The sequence below is a fragment of the Medicago sativa genome, chromosome 8, assembly GCF_051527215.1.
Source record: "Medicago sativa cultivar Bolivia chromosome 8, Bolivia_mono, whole genome shotgun sequence".
NCBI classification, from domain to species: domain Eukaryota; kingdom Viridiplantae; phylum Streptophyta; class Magnoliopsida; order Fabales; family Fabaceae; genus Medicago; species Medicago sativa.
In genome coordinates this window covers 19,936,271-19,961,726 of record NC_140756.1, presented here as the reverse complement: position 1 = coordinate 19,961,726, position 25,456 = coordinate 19,936,271, and the positions used below count along the sequence as shown (strand labels likewise).

The following is a 25,456-nucleotide window of genomic DNA, read 5'->3' as shown; positions in this document are numbered from 1 at the left end:
GCACCGTTTAACATTTCCCTTAAAATAATACAGTACTTGCTTTTCGATAAAATATAAAATTGGAAAAAGAGATTAATAAAATAATTAAAGATTTAGTAAAACAATAAAATGAATATTCTTTTTTTGGCAGAAGAAAAATTGACAGATGATTTTCCATTTAAGATAAGTTTATTTGAAAAAAATATTTTTTTGATAAGAAAGAATTTATGATGTTTTGGTCAAAAAAAGAAAAAAAAAATTATGATATTATTTTTTTACTAAATTAAGTTAATGAGTTATGACATTCATTCAGATTAGATTCACTTCATTCATCTCCATCTCCATCTCCGTGTGTTTAGCTCCTATACAGTCTTCTTTAGCGTACGCTTCTTTCTTTCCATTTTTCAACGCCAAATCTTCGTTTCTTTCCATTTTCTTTCTTTTTTCACTCTTAGCTGTTTCTGTCTCATCAAATTCAAATCACACCCCCATTTTTATCTTCACACCCCACAATCTTTTTTCCCATTTTTCTTCATTCCACACATCAAAGTTTCAATCTTTTTCATCTTCTTTCACTTCCACTTACTTTGTTTTCAAACCCCATTAAAGTTTTCTCATCTGGGTACCCTTTATTTGCATGTGATTTTTCATTTTGTTTGGTAAAGTTTGAACCTTTTTTTTTGTTTTGTTGGAAGTTCATGGTTTAAATTTGATGGGACTGTAATGTAAATGGGTTCATTAGAATCAACGATCCCATTGAAAAAAGGGAGTTTATTTGGTAAAAAAGAGAAGCACCCATTTTCACAGAGGTTTAGATCAAGCTTCTCACGTTTGTTATTCAACAAGAAACTAGATTACATTCAATGGATTTGTGCTGTTGTTGTGTTTCTTTGTCTTGTTGTTGTGTTTCAAATGTTTCTTCCTGTTTCGGTTGTCGAAGATTCGGAAGAGTCTTTCAGAGCTGTGAAGATGCGTTCTTGGAACACTTTGCATCATAGTGATGAGGAGTATGTGTTAGACATTGGTGAGGATGTAGCTGTTTTTTTGCCGAGGATTTCGGAGAAGTTTAAGGATTTCAATCTGTTGAACCGAACCGGGAAGCGATTTGGTTATAGAAAACCTCAGTTGGCATTGGTTAGTTCACCTAATTTTCATCAGAATGCATATGTTGCATGTTGGTGTTTGTTTAGAATGTTTTTGGTTTGTTAATTGTTGGTAGGATTGAGGTAGAAGTAAGTTCAATCACATGTATGTGTATTTGAGTCTCTATGGGTTTGCTTGGATTGACTTGTCTGAGTTTATCTACTTGCATAAGCACTTAAGCAGCTTATGACATTTCCATAAGCTTCAAATTGTAGGTAGGACTGAGCTAGAGTAAATTGTAGGTAGGAATGAGCTAGAAGCAAGTTCAATCCTAGCATGTTTTTGAGTCTTTGAGTATGTTTGGATTGAGTTATTTGAGCTTATCTACTTGCACAAGCACAGAGCTTGTGAAAACAGCTTATGACATGATCAAAAGCTATTTCAGCTTATTTTCTTAAGCTTTTTAGAATAGCTTATAAAACAACTTATAGCTTATGTGAAAACAGTTTGACTTTAATTTATCTTGTTATAGAAATAGCTTATTTATAAGTACTTATATGATGAACGCTTATGCTATAAATGCTTAATTAAGTTGGTTGTCCAAGTAAGTCCTATGTATGTCTAGGGAGCTTATCAATTAACAGCACAATCTCATTAGATGAAGAGATATTGACCATAGATGCTACATAAGTAAATGGTTTACGAGGGCAGAAACAATTTAGTTAATTGCTTAGGACTCATTATAAGAGCTGGATAAGTTGTTTCTACTATTGAAGATGGAATGAGGGTAGACTCTGCACAAGCCTTGTACAGATGATTTTCATAACATATCTTCTAGAGCTGGAGTTTGTGAAAATATAAGCTCAAATTGGTCTCATAGGCTATTTTTATAAGATCTTTCAAATAGGTATTCAAGTGCTTATGTCATTAGATAATCTAGATAAATTCTCTTAAATAGCCTTCCGAAGCTATATTTATGAGCTCTTTTAAGCATTTGTGTAAGTGCATATACAGTATATGATAAACTCAAATTAGTTCTTTCAAATGCCTTTTGTATACATGGAGCTTGTGAGGTGATAACAATGTTCAATATAAGTATTACATTCTTGGCTATAGTCAATGTTTTAAATTTTGTTTCAGTTGTGGTTTTATTATGGTTTTTGAAGTTGCTGGTAGCTTTGAAATTGCAGATAAATGGCTATAATTGCACTGTAAAACTTAAATGTTGTATCTATAAATGTGGTTATGAGCTGAAAATTTAGAACTTGGGTGGTTATATGATCAGAGACGGAGTCTTTGAAACTCTTAGAAACAGAGAGAGCGTTGTAAAATGGGTTAGATGTTGCATAAATTAAAAACTGTTAAATTGAAATGAAAGTTTATTGTTAATTAATTAATATTTAAATACTTTTTTTTAAATTTTCCCTGTTATTGATCCATGGAATATATATATATATATATATATATATATATATATATTTTTTTTTTTTTTTTTCTCTTGACATTTTAAATTTATATAGTTTCAATTTCTTTTGAAGGTATTTGGAGAACTATCAGTTGATTCACAACAATTGCTAATGGTAACAATTGCCACATCTTTGTTAGAGATTGGCTACGATATTCAGGTAAACTATATACTTGTCTTACATTTTGGTCTAAATATTATTTCTGGTGGAAAAGTACCTTTGAGTTTAGGCAAAAGAAAAGAAATAGGGAACCTGCTAAATGATCAATGTTTTCTATAATATGAATATGAAGTTAAGAGTATAGTGACTTATCAAAGTGAGATTAAAAATTCTTTAATAGTGTTATCACTTCCACATCATTTACAGTATTTTTTTATTTTTTTTAATAATTATTATTGTTGTTATTATTACTATTACGGTTATTTTAGTTCAACTAATAATCTCTACCTTTTGCAGGTCTTTTCACTTGAAGATGGACCGGGCCGTAATATGTGGAGAAACTTAAGAGTTCCCATCACTATTATTAAAACTCGTGACAAGACGGACAACACTGTAGACTGGCTAAAGTACGATTAGTATTCTAATTTTCACTTTTAGACTAAGCTGATTGCATGATTTTTTGAAACAAAATGTCTAAAAATCTAAGCCAACTAATCTTAACTGCCGACACGGCTGCCTGTATTACGTACCTTGACACCTGTGTGTAATTATTCTTCTACCTGAATGGTCAAAATAGAAGTCCTAATGAGAAGAACCAAAAGTGCAATCAAGCTTTAATTCTTCATTCTTTGTGCAATTACATATTATCCATTTTCAGTTTGCGGAAAAAGAAGCTTTCTCGATTCTCTTAAATCTTAATCAATTCGAGATTTTTTATCCTTGTAATTTTATTTATAATCCTTTCAAATTTTGCGATGCTCAAAATATTATGGTGCAGCTGTTTGCTTTAGTGTTCTGAGTTTCTTAATATGTTGCTTACAATGAAAACCTACTCTTTTTGTTGGATTAATATTCTGATTGCATCTGATACGAATGTCTGCCTTTTGCAGCTACGATGGTATAATTGTGAGCTCTCTTGAAGCCAGAAATGCCTTTTCTTGGTATGATATTTATTTTATTTTCTAATATTTAGACTCTGAGTTATTGTACCTGAATACTTCATGTACCATTAATTTCTTTCTCCAAGTAACACAAATGATTTTATTTGTTACAGTTTTTTGCAGGAACCTTTCAAGTCCATACCTCTTGTATGGATCATTCAAGACAGTGCTCTTGGTTACCGCTCAAGACAATATACCGCTAGTGGGAAGATTGAACTTTTGAATGATTGGAGAAGAGTTTTCAATCGTTCCTCTGTTGTTGTCTTTCCAAACTATGTCTTGCCGGTAATATGCACGGGACATGTCATTTAATATTTAATGTTGATGCAAGTCGCTCAGCTCTCACTGTGTTGGAACTTATTTAGTCATGTCAACTAATGTTTTTATGGGATTCCGCAGATGATATACTCCACATTTGATGCCGGAAATTTTTATGTCATTCCTGGTTCCCCTGCTGAAGCATTAGAAGCAGATGCATTTATGGCATTGCAGAAAGATAATTTGCGCATCAGTATGGGCTACGGTCCAGAAGATGTCATTATCGCGATTGTGGGCAGTCAATTTTTGTACAAGGGCATGTGGTTGGGGCACGCCGTTGTTTTGCAGGCTTTGTCACCACTTTTGGCAGATTTTCCTTTAAGCAAAGATAATTCCAGTGCGCAACTACGAATCATCGTTCATAGTGGCGAGTTAACAAATAACTACAGTGTGGCTCTGGAGGTATGTTTATTTTCATTTTCTTTTCAAATTTTATGGTCAAATAGTTTGTTCATTGCCGTATATTCTGTTTCATCAGACGATGGCACAGAGCTTGAAATATCCAAAAGGGACCATAGAGCATATAGCTGGAGATCTGAATGCAGATTCTGTTCTCAGCATGGCAGATGTTGTGATATATGGGTCCTTGCTGGAAGAGCAGTCTTTCCCAGAGATTTTGATTAAAGCCATGTGCTTCGAGAAACCAATTATTGCTCCTGATATTTCTATGATCAGAAAATATGTATGTTCCTACTCTATATCTTTTAATGTAACTGTTAGAATATACGAAAATATCTTATAATATCTTGATATTATATTAGAGTGTCTTAGATTAATTCCTAGGACCATTTTATAAATCGTAGAGTATTTTAGATTATCTCTTAGGGTTGGTTTCTATATTACTCATCATCATCATCATCATCATCATCATCATCATCATCATCATCATCATCATTATTATTTATTTCCTGATTTTCTCGGTATATGTATACCTATATACCGGGATTAGTGTTTAGTCTTTTATGTGTCAATATCAAGTTATTATCAATAATATTCAATGTTCTTATTATTTTCTCTCGTCCGTTTATCTTAAATTGCACAACTTCAACAATAGCCATCATGCTATTGGTCTATTTTGCTCGGTACTTTATTAATCTTATATTAGATGTTTGCTCGGTACTTTATTAATCTTACATTAGATGTTTCCTACAATAATCTAGATTAGGCTTTTATAATAACTTCAATCATCTAAAGTGTTCATTTAGCTGAAAGTTTCTCATATATTGTCTGGAAATTACTAACTATTTTGTTGGCATTAACTAGGTTGATGACAGGGTGAATGGATATCTTTTCCCTAAGGATAACATTAGAGTTCTTAGACAAATCATGTTAGAGGTGATCTCAAAAGGGAAAATATCACCCTTGGCTCGGAACATTGCCTCAATGGGGAGAAGAACTGCTAAGAACCTTATGGTATCCGAAGCAATTGATGGATATGCATCTTTACTTCAGAACATTCTCAGGCTTCCATCAGAGGTTGCTCCTCCTAAGGCGGTTTCAGAAATATCCCCTCATGTTAAAGAAAAGTGGCAGTGGCATTTATTTGAAGCAGTTCCAAATTCGACGTATCAAAATAGGGCATTGAGAAGCAACACATTTTTAGATAAATACGAAGACCGTTGGAATCATTCTCGAAAAGATAAATCGTCTACGACTATTGCTGATAATGATTCATTTGTATATACCATATGGGAAGAAGAAAAGTATATTCAGAAGGCTATTACCAAAAAAAGAATAGAGGACGAAGAGGTAAAGATCAGTGAATTTTCAAATGATTTCCTCCTAATACTTAATGAAGAAAGTATCAAATCAAAAAATTAATTGCTTTAGATATTGTGGAACATAAAAAAATCAGGATTTTCTGTGTATTAACTAGGAAGATTGTTGGGAAGAATGATCAGGAGGAACATTTAGGACTGTTCGTTTAAAAGATTAGCGTATCGGATGTTTTGCAATTTTTTCAATAGATATCTTTTCCTATTTTTATTTGCAAGGATGGTGAGCTTAACTTAAAGGCCTGTTTGAATTGACTTATTAGAGCTTATTTACTAGCACAAGTACTATTGAGATTGTTTGGGAGAATTTATGGAAACAGCTTATGACATCTCCCTAGGCTGTTTTTAGCTTATTTCCGTAAGCTCTTAAAATATCTTATGAAAACAACTTATAACTTATATGAAAATAATTTTAGTTTATTTATCTGTTATGGAAATAAGATTATACACAAGCACTTATATGATAAGCGTTTATGCTTTAATTAAGCTGTTTATCCAAACAAAGCTTAAGTCATGTTTTAATGCAGTTGAAAGATAGAACAGAGCAGTCACACGGAACATGGGAGGAAGTATATCGAAACGCAAAGAAAGCTGATAGGTTAAAAAATGATTTACACGAAAGAGACGATGGAGAGCTTGAGCGGACTGGACAACCACTAAGCATTTATGAACCGTACGTTGGGGAAGGAGCCTGGCCTTTTCTACATCAAAGATCTCTTTATCGCGGAGTTTCCCTGGTAAAGTTTGTGCGCGAGTGTATATTCAATTGTATTTTGATATCAGTACAAATGATAACTTTCCTTTTGCAACAGCATCATATTTGGTACAAATTGTTTGGTCAAACTATTATTTTAATATAACCTCTAATGATACATCACTCTAGTTAATGCAATGTATTCACATGTTCACAGTCTGGCAAAGGTCGAAGGCCAGGGAGAGATGATTTTGATGCACCTTCTCGTCTTCCATTGCTTAACAATGCTTATTATCGAGATGTACTAGGTGAATTTGGAGCCGCCTTTGCCATTGCAAACAGGATTGATCGTTTACACAAAAATGCTTGGATTGGATTTCAGTCTTGGAGAGCAACAGCAAGGAAGGTATATGATTTGTCTTCATACAATTTTCGGAATATAACTCGAATAGAAGTAGTTATTTAAATATCTTATCTGCCTCATTCTTGTTTTTTTTTTTGGTTGACGTTTTGCGTGGGGTTTTAACAGGCTTCTTTATCCAGAGCTGCTGAAAATGCATTACTAGACGCTGTCCAATCCAAAAAGAACGGGGATACATTATATTTCTGGGTGCGGATGGATACGGATCCGCGAAACCCTTCACAGAAAGACTTTTGGTCATTTTGCGATTCCATTAATGCAGGAGGTTGCAAGTAAGATCCTTTAAACCCATTATATGTGTTTCTCACGAGTATATGGAAAGTTTGAGTATATGCAAAGCTTGATTTTCTCTACATTTGTGTTGAGCGAAGATCCGCTTTCTCAGAAGCGATGAGGATAATGTATGGGGTACAGGCTGATGCCGATTCTTTGCCTCCCATGCCCGTAGATGGTGACACATGGTCTGTCATGCTGAGTTGGGCTCTACCCACAAGATCATTTTTAGAGTTTGTGATGTTCTCCAGGTACACACCCGGTTTCATTAATGGATTTCTTTCATTGGAAATCAGCTTGATTATCAACTAAGAAAAGTGCGCTTTTGTAACTTATCTGAAATTTAATTAACAAATGTAAACTACAATTTGTGTGCAGAATGTTTGTAGATGCACTGGATGCACAGATGTATGATGAACATCATTCCACCGGACACTGTCCTTTGAGTTTGTCGAAGGTGACTTGCTGCTTCAAAAAATTTGTTTCCTTTGTTTGTTTGGTTTTGGCCATTTTATCCTCATGGTTTAATCTTTCATATAGAAGTCTGTATGTTTGAAAAACAAATATTTTAGTTTTCTATGGAAGCACATAAGTAATGATTTTGACCAATAGTTTGTCGAAGATATCTACTTTAAATTACGGAAATAGACCATCTTCTGTGCATGTGTTCAGCCATCTTTTCTGTGCCTAATTCAATGGCTGAGAGACCATAAAGAAAACATAAATAATAAAAGCAGTCTATAGTTGACCAGCTTTTACTTCGTCGGTGCAAGTAAAATAATCAATGGTTAATTAATGTCTTAGTTAATGGTAATTTAGAACTGTTAACCCTATTCTTGACAGTAAAGTTGTAAATTTTCAATTTCGATCTTCAAATAGTTTTCAAGAAATTCTAGTTAATATACTTTCAAACAAATTGTGATCTTGCTGTTTATTTTATGCCACTTTATCCAAATATATGAAAATTGCAGGACAAGCACTGCTACTCAAGGGTTCTTGAGCTTCTTGTAAACGTGTGGGCCTACCACAGCGCAAGGAGGATGGTATTTGTGAACCCGGAAACCGGTGTAATGCAGGAACAACACAAGTTCAAGAGCCGTAGAGGTAAAATGTGGATCAAATGGTTCTCTTACAACACACTGAAGAACATGGATGAGGATTTAGCTGAGTTATCAGATTCTGAGGATCCCAATAAACACTGGTTGTGGCCATCAACCGGTGAAGTTTTTTGGCAAGGTTTATATGAGAGGGAGAGAAGTTTAAGGCACAAGGAGAAAGAAAAGAGGAAGCAAAAGAGTTTAGAAAAATTAAATAGAATGAGGAAGCGACATCGACAACAAGTAATCGGGAAATATGTGAAGCCTCCACCAGATTTGGAAGAAAGCTCTAATTCAACTTTGCTTGCAGTATAAGTATCTTGTTGATTATTCAAAGCAGAAGTTCCGGATATAAATTCTTTTTTTCTTTTGTAATTCTTATTTTTTAACATAATTGTGATTTTCATTCAGTAAGGATGCTGATAAATAGCTAATGTGTAAAGTATCTTGATAATAGTATATTTTTTTTTTTGTAGAACATTTTCCCCTGTAATTTTATTCTTTTGGGATGGTTAGGTTCTTTATTCTAGGAAATGGTGTGGGGGGTTGTAATCTTTATAGCATTTGACAAACTGAATGAAGTTATGTTGTGCAATATATTCCATATTTGGATTAGAGGGAGCTCATTTATTACTAACAGTAATGATGCATTAAGTTGATAAAATTGTTTAAAGCGATTTAGGTATAGTTTGGACTTTGGATTAATTTTCTAATTTATAGGTAGTTGAAATAACCTCTTTCAAAAAAAGAAAAGAAAAGGTAGTTGAGATAACCTTGTGTTTTTTCTTTTCATTTACAGACATGACTCGTATATATAAGTTTATAGATTATAAATGTTCAAGAAGTTTAATGAGAGTTTTTGAAAAGATTAAGATTTTAAATTATTAGAATATAAAATATTCGTTGTATATACACAAGGTTATCAAAAAGTTGAGATAACCCTCCCTTCTTGTTTTCTTTCGAGCATCTCACCAAAACACAATCATGTCCGAGTCTGCTCCTCTTCTCCAACAAAACACCAAAACAACCACAACCGAACCTCGGTTGCCAAAACCAACACTCACTCCATTCATCATGCTCTTACTATCACCAATTTCATCAAAATAACCCTTGATATTGAAAAGAGTCAGTACAATACTTGGTTTGAGTTGTTCAAAATTTATGCTCAAGCCTATGAGGTCCTTGACCACATCATTCCCCCTTCCATGACCGATGACCTTTCTTCCTCCCCATCTCTCAAAGAAACTGACCCAACCATATGGAAACACCTTGATGCTATTGTTTTGCAATGGATCTATGGAACCATCTTTACTGACTTTCTCAATACCATAATTGAACGTAACTATACCACAAAACTAGCATGGGACCGTCTTTTTGAAATTTTCTTTGATAACAAAAATTCTCGTGCCCTCTATCTTGAACAAGAATTTTCCCGGGTAACCATGGAACAATTCCCAGACGCATCCTCTTATTGCCAACACATCAAATCCCTCTCTGACCAATTATCCAATGTTGGTGCACCTGTTTCAAACGAACGCATGGTGCTTCAATTTGTTTATGGCCTCTCTGATGCTTATGCTATTGTTGGCTCTCAACTTCGTCATTCTGATACCCTACCTCCTTTTTAAAAGGCTCGTTCTATGATTGTCCTAGAAGAGACGACAGTGGCTAAACGCACACAACATGTGACCGATAACTCTACTTTCATGGATTCTCAGGAAAACAATAATCCTGTCACTCCCGCTGCTCCTCACATGCGCGCCAACCGCCCTAACAACAACAACTCAGGTGGTCGCGGCAGCCGTGGCAGTTCCAGTAGCAACAACCGTGGTGGAAGGAACCGAGGTCGAGGTGGCCGATCACACCATCAGCAACACGGGACATGGAATCAACCCTTACAACAACCATGGGCATATCCTCCATGGGTCACTCCTCAATGTCCATACCCTACAGCTGGAAATTGGCAGCAACCAGCCACTCTTAACCGTCAACCAGGCATTCTTGGGTAGAGACCACATCAAGCACATATCGCTTTAGCACAACCATCATACACACCAACAGAATGCACACTCTGTCTATGACTTTGATACGAATCCGCAAGCGTACAGTTCTTATCGAGTAGTAAAAAAATTATCGTCCACAGAGAGTTATATGTAATTACCGATATTATTTCTAGCGTTGATTATCATCAAGTTTTGTGTTGTCTTGTCTAATTTCATTTGTTCCAATATCAAACTTCATATTTCGATCCTTCGTTTGATATTTGAGATGATGAAATAACAACTATTAAACTTCACCTTTCGGTCCTTCGTTTAACACTTGTTACTGAGTTTGAAAACAATGAAATTAGATTAGAAAATAGAAGTTAAGCAAATATATATTTAGACTTGGTTTGAATAGGATTAAGTCATTAGACTATTCCAACAATCGCAAGACTAAAAGGTCTACTCACTCATGTTCATTGTAGACAAAAAGTAATAATTAAAAGACATAGAATAGTATTGCATGAAAATAAATAGCTGAATGATAAATTGAAAAATTATAAAGGAGAAGGAAAATAAAATGCAAGAATGTAAAAGTGCAGAAAAATAAGAACAATATAAACTTAGAACAAAAGTAACTTTGTATTTCAATAATCTCAAGTTTCCAATGATCCAAGATGATTTGCAGTCTGATAATGGACCTATTTATAGCCTTAGGTCATAGACAATGCAATGAAGGTAAATTACAAGCTTTAAAATGGGAAAACAAAGTGTTTTGTAACAGCCAAGAAGCTGACAGCAAAAACGCATGTCTGAACTCCAGACCGTGCACTTTTCAGCTTCTACAATCAGGGTGCGCACGGGACCGTGCCAAAACGCACGGGACCATGCTCTTTTCTTTGGAACGTGCATTTTTGATACTCGCGGATTGGTCCTGCAGCACGCTAAAACACACGGGACCGTGCTAAAACGCACGAGACCGTGCTCTTTTGCGCGGTCTGTGTTTTTCCTCTTGTTTTGCTCCTTTTAATCCTTCATTCTTGATCTTTCCTTGCCTAAACTTCCACCGAACCATCTTGCTTCAACCTGAGATTAAAATCATAGATTTTTGTAGTAAAATAACTCAAGAAATACATCAACGTAACACAATCTTATTGAATTAAAATGCTAAAAACACATGAAACTACGACTCATCAAATTCCCCCATGCTTGAATCTTTGCTTGTCCTCAAGTAAAAGGCAAAAAACACTAGCAACATGACAACACCAACAACATGAACAACATAAACAAACAAATGAATTTTTTTTATTTGCTCCAAGGCTTCGTTTTCAGCGTACACTTATCACAACCTCAAGTGCTTCTTATGAATCTTTTCAACTCAACAACAAGTTTCAAGTGAGTGAGTGTGTGAAGTCCAGCTTTTTCTTGCGCCTGTGTAAGAGATATTATGAGGAAGACAGGTTCTAACTTCAACACTAAACAAACCGAGAAAAATTTCTTATTCATTTCATATAAAAAAGGTGGGAATTCTTTGGCTACTTAACATTTATTCGTTTGGGGAACTGCAAAAGCTATATTAGTTTTTAGGGTAACCAAATCTTCCCTGGGAGGTTAATGAGGGTAGCTCATACCAACCCAAGTCAATGATGCCCCTTATATATGTGTTTGCTCTAACCCCTTGATGACCAACCAGTGTCAGGCACTTGGTCATTTATTTGATGTCTTGGTGACCAACTAGTTTTGGGCACTTGGTTACCTCTTTTTGTTCCCCACACTAACTTATACTACTTTTAATTTGAAACTTTTGAGGGTTAATTTACCATTGAAGTTAGAACGTGCTCCTTAAAATACCTACCTACACAATTACTCAAAGACTGCAACTTTGTGATTTTCTCAAAGAGAGAATTTCACATTGAAATGGGTGCGGGTTTAGTAAAAACACTCAAAACACAAGGTTTCATGCACATTATCATCCTTAAACTCAGCCTTTTGGAAGAAACTTATTTTTTTATTTTCTTTTATAATCAGGGTGCTAAAACGCATGGGACCGTGCTCTTTTCTCTGGAACGTGCATTTTTGATACGCACGGATTGGTCCTGCAGCACGCTAAAACGCACGGGACCATGCTAAAACGCACGGGACCATGCTCTTTCGCGCGGTCGGTGTTTTTTCTCTTGTTTTGCTCCTTTTCATCCTTCATTCTTGATCTTTTCTTGCCTAAACTTCCACCGAACCATCTTGCTTCAACATGAGATTAAAATAATAGATTTTTGTAGTAAAATAGCTCAAGAAATACAACTAACGTAACAAAATCTTATTGAATTAAAATGCTAAAAACACATAAAACTACGACTTATCAGACTCCTCATGATGAGCAGTGGTACATGGACACAAGAGCTACCTCTCACATGACAGCAAACAGATGGCCCACCAATTGCTTCTCTAAATTTGCTATAAATACATAAAATTTGTCTCTTGGATTTAGGGTTTCAAATTACAAAATCCAATTGCTGCAGCTGCTGCAAGATTGTTTTTTTAACGTAGATCTAATATTTTGTCTCTTAGAGATTTAGGCTTTGAAATTCAACATAGATATATGCATGCTCCATGAGTTTGTTTTAACGTTTTTGTTCCTTTGTTTTAATATCAGGTATATGTCTTTTCATTTATGATTCCACAACCCATTTCTCTTCTCTGGAGATTCATATGTTGCGTTTATTTTTAATCTTGATCTAATCTCTCCACCTTTCAGAGAACACTTTGATGCTTATCATATGAAGATTATTTTTATTTCTTCGTCGTCGTCATCTACCTACCAAGTGTATTGTTTGGTTGATCATCATATACATATTTTTTACCATCTCAACAAGTGTGATTTCTTTGATTAAAAACACAAGAGGGAGCTTGCTCAAATATGTATATGATGATCAACCAAGCAACACACTTGGTAGATGACGACGACGAAGAAATAAAAATAATCTTCATATGATAAGCATCAACGAGTTCACCGAAAGGTGGAGAGATTAGATCAAGATTAAAAAAAAAAACGCAACATATGAATCTACAGAGAAAAGAACTGGGTTGTGGAATCATAAATGAAAAGACATATACCTGATATTAAAACAAAGGAACAAAGACGTTAAAACAAACTCATGGCAGCATGCATATGTCTCTGTTGAATTTCAAAGCCTAAATCTCCAAGAGACAAAATATTAGATCTTCGTTAAAGAAACAAGGAGCAGCAGCTGCGGCAATTGAATTTTGGAATTTGAAACCCTAAATCTAAGAGACAAATTTTATGTATTTATAGCAAATTTAGAGAAGCAATCGGTGGGCCGTTTATTTATAAACAAGGTTCGTATAATAAATAAGGTTCATTTTTTTTTTCTTTCTGAATTTCTTTTTCCACCCTATACTTACTTCTCATACCCCCTCCAATTTGACCATTTTATCCCATTTGAATTTTATAACTAGAGTGCCCGTCTTTTCGCTAGTTGGTATAAATATTCTAATTCACAGTCCATAAGTCATAGTTTAACCAGTAAAAAATACCAAAATTGTTAAATTGAATGCCGTGAGCGAGATTTCAATCCCAATTCCTCCACTCCTATTTGTGAATTTTTAATACCTACTAGACCATCGACCCGTGCTCCGCACGGGTCTTACCGACTAAAAAGACACCAATTCGTCTGTTTTTAATACTTGTCAAGAAAAACATATTATTCCAAAATAAAAGATAGTTCACATATAAGTCGTACCATTTTTTAAGTTTAAAAATCTTTAAGAACGACTAAAAGTGAGTATTTTTGAATGGGGGATCATTTCCGCATTTGAGTAAAAATAGAGAGACAAAAACGCTCCTAACTAAGATGTTTGAACACGTCATATCCTCTTTGATTGGAGCAAGTTGAGACCAATTCCTTCAAAAGAGTCCTGTTATACCACAGGTGAACAATGATTACACTTTATCTTATATGTCGTAATAGAAGCAAGTTATATCAATGCAAGTTTTGCAACCGTTTTGCTGGCTGGGTTTTTCTATCTGCATTTTTTCTGTTTTGACAGCATTTTTGCTGCTGTTTCTGTGTAGCAGAGTCGTGCTTTTGTTAGGATCGGCTGATTTTGTGTTTTTGTGGGTGTGTGGATTAGTTGTTGTCACTTTGTTTTTCGGCTTTTCGCGAGCATTTGTGCGTCTTGCACAGTCTCGTCATCAATAATATTTGATGTTTCTAAAAAAAAAAAGTAGAAAAAGTTTGGAGTTGAAAATTTGTTTATCAATTGTCTAGGACAAACTATATCAAAGATACATTGATACAAAGTGTGCTGCATAAATAACCAATAAAATGGTATTGAAAAGGACACTTGAGTAGTTAAGCCCTCCACAAATTCATCTTAAGTACACACAGTCATTTCCAATAAGATAATATTGAAAAGGCAAACCACATTTAATCATGTAGTGGAAGCATGTATTCAAATTTTTTTTCTAAATCATAGACATAAAATGGATGACAACACAAAGATGTCCTTAAGTTGCCTGTCATGTATATGCTATTTTAAGGTCATTCACAAATTGATACTAAAAAAATAGTTTGAGATATTAGAATAATGTGATGCAAATCATGCATCACATAAGTAAATCAGAAAATACGAAAAGCGGAAAGAAATTAATCAGTTTGAGATATCACTTACTTAACATTGAAATATTTAATGAAATTCTCAATGAGCATGTTCTTCAAGATAGCATTGTGTAGAAAGTAAATGAATCAAATTATGAAGTAACCAAAAAGTTTCACATCTCATGGAACAAATAGCTTCAACAAATTTGGAACGTAAATGGTAAAACATTTGGCTATTATATATACCTTAACAGGGCCGTCCCTGAGAATTCGGAGGCTCGGCTAAGGGAATGAAAAGATGACAGTGATAAAATCAAAGCGTATTTTTTTTAAAAGAGCAATAGATAATATAAAACTAGTTTAGGCGAATACCTTCAAAACGATTCTTCATTCGCACCAAAACGAGACTTCCTACGCATTTACTGAAGCAAGTTCATCAATCAACTCTTCGTATTGTATATTTTGCAACATAGGACTTGTGCGATTTAATAGATACTGACTTGTACTCTAGTGAACAGAGAAAGCACAGCTAACCTGTTTTTCCCTCATAAGATGAGCACGTTTATCAGCAGGGATTTGCTCCCATCTCAAAACCTACAAGGATATATTTCAATAGGATGTGACAAAAGTTCCAATTTCCCCTATCCTCTTATCTAAAAATTGAAACCATGTTTGGCCTTAGCTACAAGTAAAGGCACTTACATATTGAGCATACTGCATTGCTTCATCACAACTTAAGCAGGACTTTAGAGAATTCAACAAATCCTGAAATTGCAATTACAAATAAGGTATTTGAAATGATTAAGGATCAATTACCATACAGGCATACTGCATTGCTCTATCAATGACAATAAGTTATTCAAATCCTGAAATTGCAAATACAAATAAGGTATTCAACAAATCCTGCATTGCTCTATCAATGACAATACTGTTTTTTTTTTTTGCAATATCAACTCTATTTTAGCAATTAGGAATACCGATTGAAATTAGGAAAACCCAAAACTAGTATTGTGAATAAATTAGTAAAACAGATTGAAATTAGGAAAACACAAAACTCCCAAAACAGTATTGTGAATAAATTAGGAAAACCGATTGAAATTTAAAACAGTGTTGTTTTCAACATTCAACAAATCTCTATCAATCTCTATTTTAGAGATTTCAACATTCAAATTAATGAAAGAGAGTTTATTTACTTACCAAATTGTGTTGTTTTGGAAAGGGGATGATTTGGTGAAAGAAGAAGAAGAAGGAAAGCCTGATGATGTGAATCAGTTGATGATTGATCAGTGATGATGGTTGTGAATCGGTGATGGAATGGAAGAAAATCGGTGATGACTGTTGACTGATTGTGATTTGTGATGATCGGCCGACGAAGGAGAAAGGAGAAGCGTGAAACAGAGAACAGAAGCGTGAAAGAAAGAATGTATGAAATAATTTTTTTTTATTGGAGGAATGGATACTACTGGGTATAAATTTTTTTTTTAGGCCCATCCTTGGGGGAGGCCCAGCTCGTTTGAGCTGTTTGCACCCCCTCAGGGACGCCCCTGTACCTTAAAATGATGTCAAATGTACCAAATCAATAGAATATAAAGAATAACCCCATCACTCCAAAACTCAGTTGTTGGTTATGCATACCTGTCATTATCAATTAAGACAAAGTTAGGAATTTAAAACTAATGAGAAAATGCAAATGATTTCCAAAACACAACATATATAATAGGAAAAATCACTACAAATAGAACTTACCATCCAGATTCATTATAACATACTTCAAACTTGTCTCCCTTTTCATCAATCCACCATGAGATCCTATAAACACTAACAATTTTCTTGTGTCAACAAATTATTCTAAGCAAGAAAATTTAGTTAGAAAAAAAATTCAAAATTCTAGATAGCTTACCTTTCCCTTAAATATTTTACAGTGGCAAAGTAAATTGGTGCATCCATCTTCAGAATTAGGATACTGAAAACACGATTTTTGATTCGAATAATGCTCAATGTATCTGTATATGACATAGTTTGGAATGTTTCCGTTCCCAAAACAAATGTAATTGGCGCTGCAACAAACAAAAGTATCTGAAGTACAAATATCACAACCTAAATATGCATAAGAAAACACATTAATTTCATAAATTCGTATATCAGACTCAAAAGTGGGAGAACAAAGAGCTTACAGATGCATACAACCATGACCAAGTCAATTTCAACACTGCCAAAAACAACGCCAATATATGCACCAACATAGTGGAAGCATGACTATATCAAAGATACATTGATACAAAGTGTGCTGCATAAATAACCAATAAAATGGTATTGAAAAGGACACTTGAGTAGTTTTGATAGCAAAGAGCAAAATCTTAATAAAAAATCAAATTTTATTAAGATTTTTATTGGGGTAGAGAACTGCTGCAATAAACATCTAACAAACAACATTCATACCACAATCTTAATCATTAAAATCGATTCATAAGAAAAATGTCCAATTTATAAGTTTTTTTCATGATAAAAAATTGGCTAATGACAAAATAAATAAAATTTTAAAGCGTGTCCATACTCTTTTATAGAGGCATGGGTTGCATTCTTTTTTTTCTAAAATCAATTTGTATGTCAATAAAACAAATTCTATACTCGAATATAATTTAAAATGCCAACTCAAACAACAAAAATCACTTTTACAAACCTTGCACAACATCACATATTACTTACTTGACATAAAATCTGACTGCTATAAACTCAACAAAAAACACAGCTTGCGTCAAACAAAACGCAAAAAGAAATAGTTCTTATCGCACAAACCTCATCTGGATGGTACTCGACATGATAGGTACACCACTTAAGCCTCAAGAGCTACTTATAAGCCATATCTGTTATGTCATATACATTCCCATAATGCAACATCTGTGAAAGCATGATTCAGACAAAATACATTAGAAACAAATAACAAAACCATGTATGATAGATACACAAACCAGCAAAACGAAACAGAAAATGCTAACTAAAAAAGAGCTTGTCAGCTTTTGAGAATGATACTTAATTCAATATGATTCTCTGCAAATTAGCTTAATTTTGTTAATCTGATAGTGTCAATGGCTAAATGACACATGCATGATCTCCTTTACTCATCTATAATGCTTTTCAAGAAAAATCTAGAATGATAAAATGTCTTAAAGAAATAAACATAGTTGAAGGTAAGGAAAATTAACAAATTCTAAATGAAATAAAATAGAATAGTAAGCTATATACATAGGCAATGTATACATGATATATCACTTGCACAATGGTGCAATGCAACTTTAGAAGCTACGCAGTTTAACATGTTATAGTTTTTAGACAAAATCAATGATCAGTCTAATCCATAACTCAAGAATGATGCATTAAGTAGTTAAATACACATAATTCTCAAACAGAAAAAAATGTCAAATTCAGCAACAACTATTAACAACCACACCCTTGAATATTTGGTTTTAGAGTTATAGGCTTGCTTCTGACTCTAACAGATGGGATAATTTGCTTATACAGTATATTATATTTAAAAGAAATGAAGGTGGACATATAACTTAAGGCAAAACAGACAGATTCATTATATTCTTTTGAAATAAGGAACAATCTTACACATTGGTACTAAAAACATAAAACAAAAATACTTCTTTAAACCATTGTTGATAAGTCTGAGCTTACTAACGAAAAAAAACTTAAAATCATATAACCGAAATACATAGAAATAACCCAACTTAAAAGCAATTTTCAAATTAAAAAAAAAAAAAATTCAACTCAAAAACCAATTTCACGATAGAATTCAAGGTAAACAATTTCATTTATGCCAACCATCAGAGCACCCAACTTGATCTGTGCAGCTTCACAAATTCTGCGCACAACTATCTTCCGTTTCCACTTGCCGGCAATTTTCCTGTGATGGTACGATATAGATCCAAAAAAAAAAAAGAGTGCAGTTACGGCAGTTAGGGAAGAAGCGGAGGAGTAAGGAGTAATAGATTGAAAAACGTGGTTGGGAAATTCAATCAGCTTATACAACATGTATATCAAAAGGTCTGTTACTCAAGTCATCATCAAAAATTGGTATTTGATATTGAAAGTAGCGGCAACGCAAATCGGCCACAAACAATTCCATAACTCTTAAAAACTTGGTGTTTATTCCTATTAAACTTGGTACCAAATCTATGGTGATTCTAATCATTTTTAATAAGAATGCAAAATATGCTGAATTTCAATTTAAAACAATCAAATTATGATACAATAAATTCAAGAACAATGATCACAAAAATACCACAAATGAATGAATCCAAGTTATCAAATTCATACCATTATTTTCAACCTCTTGCTTGGATGAACAGTGTTCTTGATCAGCATCAACAGATTCCTCAATTTTAGCTTCGTTGACCTTCCTATCCTTCTCCTTCTCTTTCACCACGTTCTCCTTCCTCCCAGAGCAATATGAAAAGGAACTTCAGTTCCACTATTAAACTCAACAACAAACAGCCACCTGCGTTACCATGAAAAAGTACATCAACCAAAAATCAAGATTCATATATAACAAAACACAAAATCTCTACCTGATAGATATCAGCATAGCTTAGAGTAGGGAATTGCAGAGAAAATCAATTAAGAAAAATTGAAAATACAAAAGGAATGAGAAAGATGAGGCAAATAGAATAATGCAAAAATTGTTTCAAAAAAAAGAATAACGCAAAAATGATCGAAGTCGAAAGATTAATAGATAGAAATTAAAATTTGATGAAAGGCATCACATTAAGAAAAAATAACGTGATTTTCTGCGTATCTGATTTGTTGCATATCTGATTTGTTGGGTTTTGGGATTAGTATTAGCGGATTAGAGGAGGGAAAATAGGGAAAAATTGTTAGGCTTTTGGAGTGAACTTTGGTTCATTGTATGAGGTCTCAAAATAGGTTAGGGGTAATACAATAAAAGTTAGCTTAGGTTTTAGGTTAAAATTAAGGCTAAAATAATCATCCGGATTAACTTTTATATATAAGAAGATTAGAGGAGGGAAAATTGGGAAAAGTTGTTAGGCTTTTGGAGTGAACTTTGGTTCATTGTATGGGGTCTCAAAATAGGTCAGGGGTAATACAATAAAAGTTAGCTTAGTTTTAGGTTAAAATTAGGGCTAAAATAATCACCCGGGTTAACTTTTTATATATAAGAAGAAGAAGATTAGAGGAGGGAAAATAGGGAAAAATTGTTAGGCTTTTGGAGTGAACTTTGGTTCATTGTATGAGGTCTCAAAATAGGTCAGGGGTAATACAGTAAAAGTTAGATTAGGTTTTAGGTTAAAATTGGGGCTAAAATAATCACCCGGGTTAACTTTTATATATAAGAAGATTATGATATCGTGTATATAAAAATATTCCACTTTGCAATAATCAAATATTATCTGGGCAATATAATGACAATGGACTTTTTAATTATATTTACACCGTACACTAAATGGAATAACAGGAGGCTTAGTAAAAGAAACTAAATTTGGAACTCTTTTGATATTATCTTTGAAGTTTTTTTAGGTCCTTTAACATGTGGACGGCACACTAATAACATGGATCCCAAATTTTTAAGACGTAAATTTGACAGCTATAGATGGAACATGACTAAAATGTCAATGAACTTGTATATATACAACGTACAACTACACGGTGTGTTTGCTAAAAAAAAAACTACACGGTGTGTTTGACTTGAACTTGATCAATCTCACATCAATATGACCAGACAAAAATACACTTAAGTATTTATATACTTTCAATTTCATAACTCCACTAAATAAAAAGAACCACTAGTCAATAGTTTCAAATTTCAATTTCATGGCTGATCGTGTGGTAAGACCAAGGTACAATATTACTCGAAGTCATATTGAAGTGACCATAAATGCTGTCAGTGTTGTTAATGTTTACAACATCGTGGGAGTAGAAACCAACCCTCTACATAGCCTTATGGCCTTCATTTTCTTTGTACTCCTTGCTTTCCTCCAAATTAGTTATCCAGATAATCCCAATGCATTTCAAATCCATCCAAAGACAATGTTACTCTCTCTTGCTAGCTTTCTACTATATTGCTTTGCCTTTTGGATTAAGCTTAAGTTTGCAACAAGGGTTGATACCTTCATGGAAGTGTTTGGTTCCCTTTCAATAGTTTCTTTGGTGTTGATGTTCTTTCCAGAAAATTGGGGAACACTTGGATACTTTATCATATATACAATATGGTTCATTTGTCATGTACTTGTCATGATAAGGATCAAACCTTGTTTTATTGGGCTACGTCCAAATATGAGAAGGAGGTTGCGATCAATTTTGCCAACTACTTCAATAGATTTGAATTAAATACTTTTTTGGGTGTGAAGAGAAGGAGAAGAACAACACAACGATATTTGTATACCCAGTTTGGTCTAAATTGACCTACTTCAAGAGAGAGAGAGAGAGAGCAACTCTCCAATTCACTAATCACGAGAGTAACTTTACACAAAGAGATACAACATGTTACAAGAAATCAACCTTACACTAGCTCTCTAAGAGCAAACCCTAATTTTTACCTTCTTTTTCTTAGTCTCTTCCTGTAGTCAAGAGACTCATTGATTTCTCTACTCAAAGTGTTTACAATTGTTTTCCAACCCTTATTTCCAACCCTAGTTGCAGCAAAGGTTGATACCCTCGTGGAAGTGTTTGGTTCCCTTTCAATAATTTCTTTGGTGTTGATATTCTTTCCAGAAAATTGAAGATTATCTGGCTACATTATCATAGACGTACGTTATGGTTCATTTATCATCTCTTTGTCATGATTATTCGCCTACACCCACAAATGAGAAGAAAGTTGCCCCCACTTGTGCCAATTACACGACCTTTTCCAAGAGTACGGTTTTTGTTTGATAATAATTGTACCTGATATGTAACTGTTACTATAAAAAGTTGAATTACGTACCAATGATAACTACATACGGAAACAAAATTACTCCCTTTGTCCCGGAATATCAGAGCCAGTTTGGTTTTTCACACAGATTAAGAAAAATGTATAAATAAAGGGGAAAGTGGAATATATTGAATTGGGAATGATGAAAGTAATATTAATTAGAGTTATATTGTATTGGGAATGATGAAAGTTGTATTGAAAATTGAAATTACTCAATTATTTTGGGACACTTTTTTTAGTAAATGAGTCAGATATTCCGGGACGGAATGAGTAGTATATAATTTTGAAGTCTTTTACAATAGACACATGTTTCAATTTTGGTTGGTCTTAATCATCGTGTTTTTTCCCTCAAAAAAAAATAGACACATGTTTCATTTTCATTCCAACTTTAATTTGTGTAGCTAATTCAATTTTGGTTGGTCTTAATCATCGTGTTCTTTTTAAAAAAACCTTAGTAATTTAGAGTTTGATGAGAAGGTAAGTAAAATATAAATGTCTAACTAATAACTATTTTAACAAAGATTTAAACCCGAGTTCTTTTCAACTGTTTGTTATTAACTCCTTCCATTTGTTAAAAAATCTTCTTTATTCACCAAACGAAGGAAAAACTAAAAAATAACAAACAGCATCACAGCACCCCATTGAATGTTTCCTATCTTAAGTTTCATCCCAAAGAACAAATTGCTTCTACAAGGACACCAATGTGTACATTTTCTGTACTTTTGGTTCGTGAAACAAAATCCTTCATCAATTTCCTTAGCTTCTCATTATCTTCCAATAATTTCATGTCACCGTTTAACTATGCATCAATTTTTGTTTCTTGCTGTGCAAGCTTCTCTTCTGCTTCCTTTTGATTCAACAGCATGTTAGCTACATCATTTTCTTAACAAGCACAAGCACACCTTCATTCCCATGTTCAATACTTTCCAAAGATGGTGACTTAGTAATGTCAATACTGTCAGAAATGAAAATGTTTATGATATAAATTCTTTTTCTTTTGTAATTTTTATTTTTTTTAACATAATTGTGATTTTCATTCAGTTAAGATTTGATAAATAGGTAATGTATAAAGTATCTGAATAATAGTATTTTTTGTAGAACTTTTAGAATGGTTAGGTTCTTTCTTTTAGGAAAATTGGTTTGGGGGGTTGTAAACCTGTAATCTTGAGAGCGCTTGACAAACTGAATGAAATTATGTTGTATGTATTCCATGTTTGGCTTAGAGGGATCTCATTTATTACTATTAACAAAGTTGCATTAAGTTTTTTTTTTTTTTATTGACAATTGTTAATAGTTAGTTGTTAGATTAATATTTATTTATTCATATATGATTGAACTTGGAACCTCCAACTCTTTTAACCTTTAGCTCAAACCAGTTGAGTTACATGAAATTGATAAACATGTTCAAAGATATTAGTAAAGTCTAGTTTGGATTAATTTCTAGTTTATAGATAGTTGAAATAAATTTTACATATTTGACTTTTATTAAATTTATAGATTATTAATGTTCATGGAGAAGTTTAATGAGAGTTTTTGAAAAGGTTAAGATTTTAAATGTTGGAAGTATTTTACTAAATTAATGATCAAGCATACAATATTTTATCAAATGTTTCTACAATTTTTACCATTTGAGTTGTACTTATAACACCCTTCACTAACTTTTCTAGCAATTATATTACTAACATTTACAATTTTCAAAATTATATATAAGGAGATGTTGATTTACATCTATCTAAAATTATGAAGGTGTATTTAACCCCCACACACATTTTTTAGTTGGACAAAAGAAATATTAAGTTGCTTTAACCCAATATATATATATATATATATATATATATATATATATATATATATATATATATATATATATATATATATATTTTACCCACAATCGCTTTAAACCAATATTAAATAAAAGAAGTTGAATATGGAGGCTATTGAAGTTCCAAACCCCATTTTCTCTCAGATCACAAGCAAAGAAAAACATTATCAATCCATTTACCATATTTATCATACCAAAAGGATAGTTGGCCTCCCCCAACTATACAAATAATAAACCCGGACCTCAAAGAGTTTTTTTTTTTCTTTCCGAAGGAACCTCAAATATTTCTATTGTCCAAGAATGTTTTTTAGTTCATAAATAAATTGACCCAACTAGAATATTTTTGATTGCATCAACACCGTTAAAATAGTTGATAGTATATCTATGGTATAAAGGTAACTTGAATTAGTCGTTTATTACGGAGGTACCATGTATCACCAAATGGCCTATTGCTATTGGCCTAATTATTTTTAATTTTTTGAGAGAATTATAACACGTTTCGAAAAGTGTTATATTTTGTGTTTAAAAATTAATGGGTAATGTATGTGTCAACGACATTCTCGAATGTGACGTCGAATGATGTAAATTGTAGACGGTGGGGCTTGAATTTGATTGATCACGCCTCTTGTCAAATGCTAGGAAAATTCATGTCAACTTAAATAATAATAATACTGTGACAACACTAACCAATGCTATATATACATTATTATACATAGTGAGAGGTTCCATATTCAACCGTTCTAGCTAGTTTCAATATCATGGCTAATATGGTACGGCTAAAATCAAATTTTCATAGAGGTCATGAAGTGACCATTAATGTTGTAGGAAGTGTTCATGTGTATAACACCATGGGAGTAGAAACCAATCCTCTGCATAGCCTTATGGCTTTCATTTTCTTTGTACTCCTTGGTTTCCTCCAAATTAGTTATCCAGATAATCCCAATGCATTTCAAATCCATCCAAAGACAATGTTACTCTCTCTTGCTAGCTTTCTACTATATTGCTTTGCCTTTTGGATTAAGCTTAAGTTTGCAACAAGGGTTGATACCTTCATGGAAGTGTTTGGTTCCCTTTCAATAGTTTCTTTGGTGTTGATGTTCTTTCCTGAAAATTGGGGATTATTTGGTTACATTATAATATACACATTATGGTTCGTTTCTCATATCTTGGTCATGATTATTGGGTTACGCCCACAAATGAGAAAAAAGTTGAGACCACTCTTGCCAATTTCATGAGCTTCTTTGAGAGGCTTGATTTTTGTTTGATAATAATTGTACTTTTTTTGAGGGAGATAATAATTGCACTTGATATGTAACTGGTATGTTCGGAAACAAAAATTAGATAGCATCTTGTTTTGAAGTAATTATGGCGGTTGACATCTCAACTATACACCTCAAAACATCGTGTGTCAAATGCATCTCATCATATATATTATTAATAAAAAAGAATAACAAAATAAAACAAGTTGGGTAGACTGCATGATCCTGAATGCGTCTCACACCTGTTTTATGATCTTGAATGCGTCTCATGTGATTTTGCATTATCAAATCCAATTTCGCAATCCTTTCAATCAATCCAAGAAAGTTGACATTACTATATTGATATGATTTATTTTAATTAGATTCTCTAAAGGCAGAATGAGATTAATTTCTCTACTAGGCCTCATTTCAACTAAAATATAATTTGATTTGTTAGGAAGATTCTCCTAATTTCTTGGATAATAAGTATCACCAAGATTTTAATATTAGATGCATTTGGCATATTATTAGGAACAAATGATCCAATTTTTTTTACTAGGAGGGTGTATATAGCAAGATCTGTTTTACATGGAAGTATATATAGCAAATCACACCAAAACATTAACAGATTTCAGCACAACCCTTTATCTCCTTTTTTTGA

The 25,456-nt window shown here is 33.3% G+C and overlaps 3 protein-coding genes and 1 long non-coding RNA gene across 4 annotated transcripts; 2 read left to right on the top strand and 2 right to left on the bottom strand.

Annotated features, from left to right (window-relative positions):
• Positions 1 to 286: 286 nt before the first annotated feature.
• Positions 287 to 8,821, top strand: LOC146897637 (glycosyl transferase family 1 protein). Its single transcript, XM_085738183.1, has 14 exons — positions 287 to 1,113; positions 2,601 to 2,687; positions 2,985 to 3,094; positions 3,578 to 3,628; positions 3,742 to 3,913; positions 4,028 to 4,348; positions 4,425 to 4,628; positions 5,210 to 5,695; positions 6,249 to 6,458; positions 6,633 to 6,821; positions 6,945 to 7,108; positions 7,208 to 7,360; positions 7,488 to 7,566; positions 8,081 to 8,821. The coding sequence occupies exons 1-14, from the start codon at positions 709 to 711 to the stop codon at positions 8,519 to 8,521; spliced, it is 3,072 nt and encodes a 1,023-aa protein (XP_085594309.1). The 5' UTR covers positions 287 to 708; the 3' UTR covers positions 8,522 to 8,821.
• A 590-nt stretch (positions 8,822 to 9,411) lies between these two features.
• On the top strand, positions 9,412 to 9,834 carry LOC146897636 (uncharacterized). Its single transcript, XM_085736445.1, has one exon. The coding sequence runs from the start codon at positions 9,412 to 9,414 to the stop codon at positions 9,832 to 9,834; it is 423 nt and encodes a 140-aa protein (XP_085592571.1).
• A 1,125-nt stretch (positions 9,835 to 10,959) lies between these two features.
• On the bottom strand, positions 10,960 to 12,878 carry LOC146897635 (uncharacterized). Its single transcript, XR_015023757.1, has 2 exons — positions 12,590 to 12,878; positions 10,960 to 11,274 (listed from the first exon to the last, which is right to left on the bottom strand). It is a non-coding gene; the product is annotated as an uncharacterized LOC146897635 (long non-coding RNA).
• A 1,430-nt stretch (positions 12,879 to 14,308) lies between these two features.
• Positions 14,309 to 19,318, bottom strand: LOC146897634 (sulfate transporter 3.1-like). The gene is made up of 7 exons (XM_085738182.1): positions 19,125 to 19,318; positions 17,601 to 17,702; positions 16,979 to 17,091; positions 16,705 to 16,880; positions 16,551 to 16,613; positions 16,355 to 16,439; positions 14,309 to 14,417 (listed from the first exon to the last, which is right to left on the bottom strand). The coding sequence occupies exons 3-6, from the start codon at positions 17,045 to 17,047 to the stop codon at positions 16,430 to 16,432; spliced, it is 318 nt and encodes a 105-aa protein (XP_085594308.1). The 5' UTR covers positions 17,048 to 17,091; positions 17,601 to 17,702; positions 19,125 to 19,318; the 3' UTR covers positions 14,309 to 14,417; positions 16,355 to 16,429.
• Between the last annotated feature and the right edge of the window lie 6,138 nt (positions 19,319 to 25,456).

Excerpts from the sequence above, each read along its gene's own strand:
- LOC146897634 (XM_085738182.1), bottom strand. The coding sequence starts at position 17,047 with ATGTTGGTGCATATATTGGCGTTGTTTTTGGCAGTGTTGAAATTGACT. Across the intron at positions 16,881-16,978 it reads GGTCATGGTTGTATGCATCT|ATACTTTTGTTTGTTGCAGC; the intron begins GTAAGCTCTTTG and ends TTTGTACTTCAG. Across the intron at positions 16,614-16,704 it reads GTAAAATATTTAAGGGAAAG|GATCTCATGGTGGATTGATG; the intron begins GTAAGCTATCTA and ends TAGTGTTTATAG.
- LOC146897637 (XM_085738183.1), top strand. The coding sequence starts at position 709 with ATGGGTTCATTAGAATCAACGATCCCATTGAAAAAAGGGAGTTTATTT. Across the intron at positions 4,629-5,209 it reads TTTCTATGATCAGAAAATAT|GTTGATGACAGGGTGAATGG; the intron begins GTATGTTCCTAC and ends GGCATTAACTAG. Across the intron at positions 7,567-8,080 it reads GTCCTTTGAGTTTGTCGAAG|GACAAGCACTGCTACTCAAG; the intron begins GTGACTTGCTGC and ends TGAAAATTGCAG.
- LOC146897636 (XM_085736445.1), top strand. The coding sequence starts at position 9,412 with ATGACCGATGACCTTTCTTCCTCCCCATCTCTCAAAGAAACTGACCCA.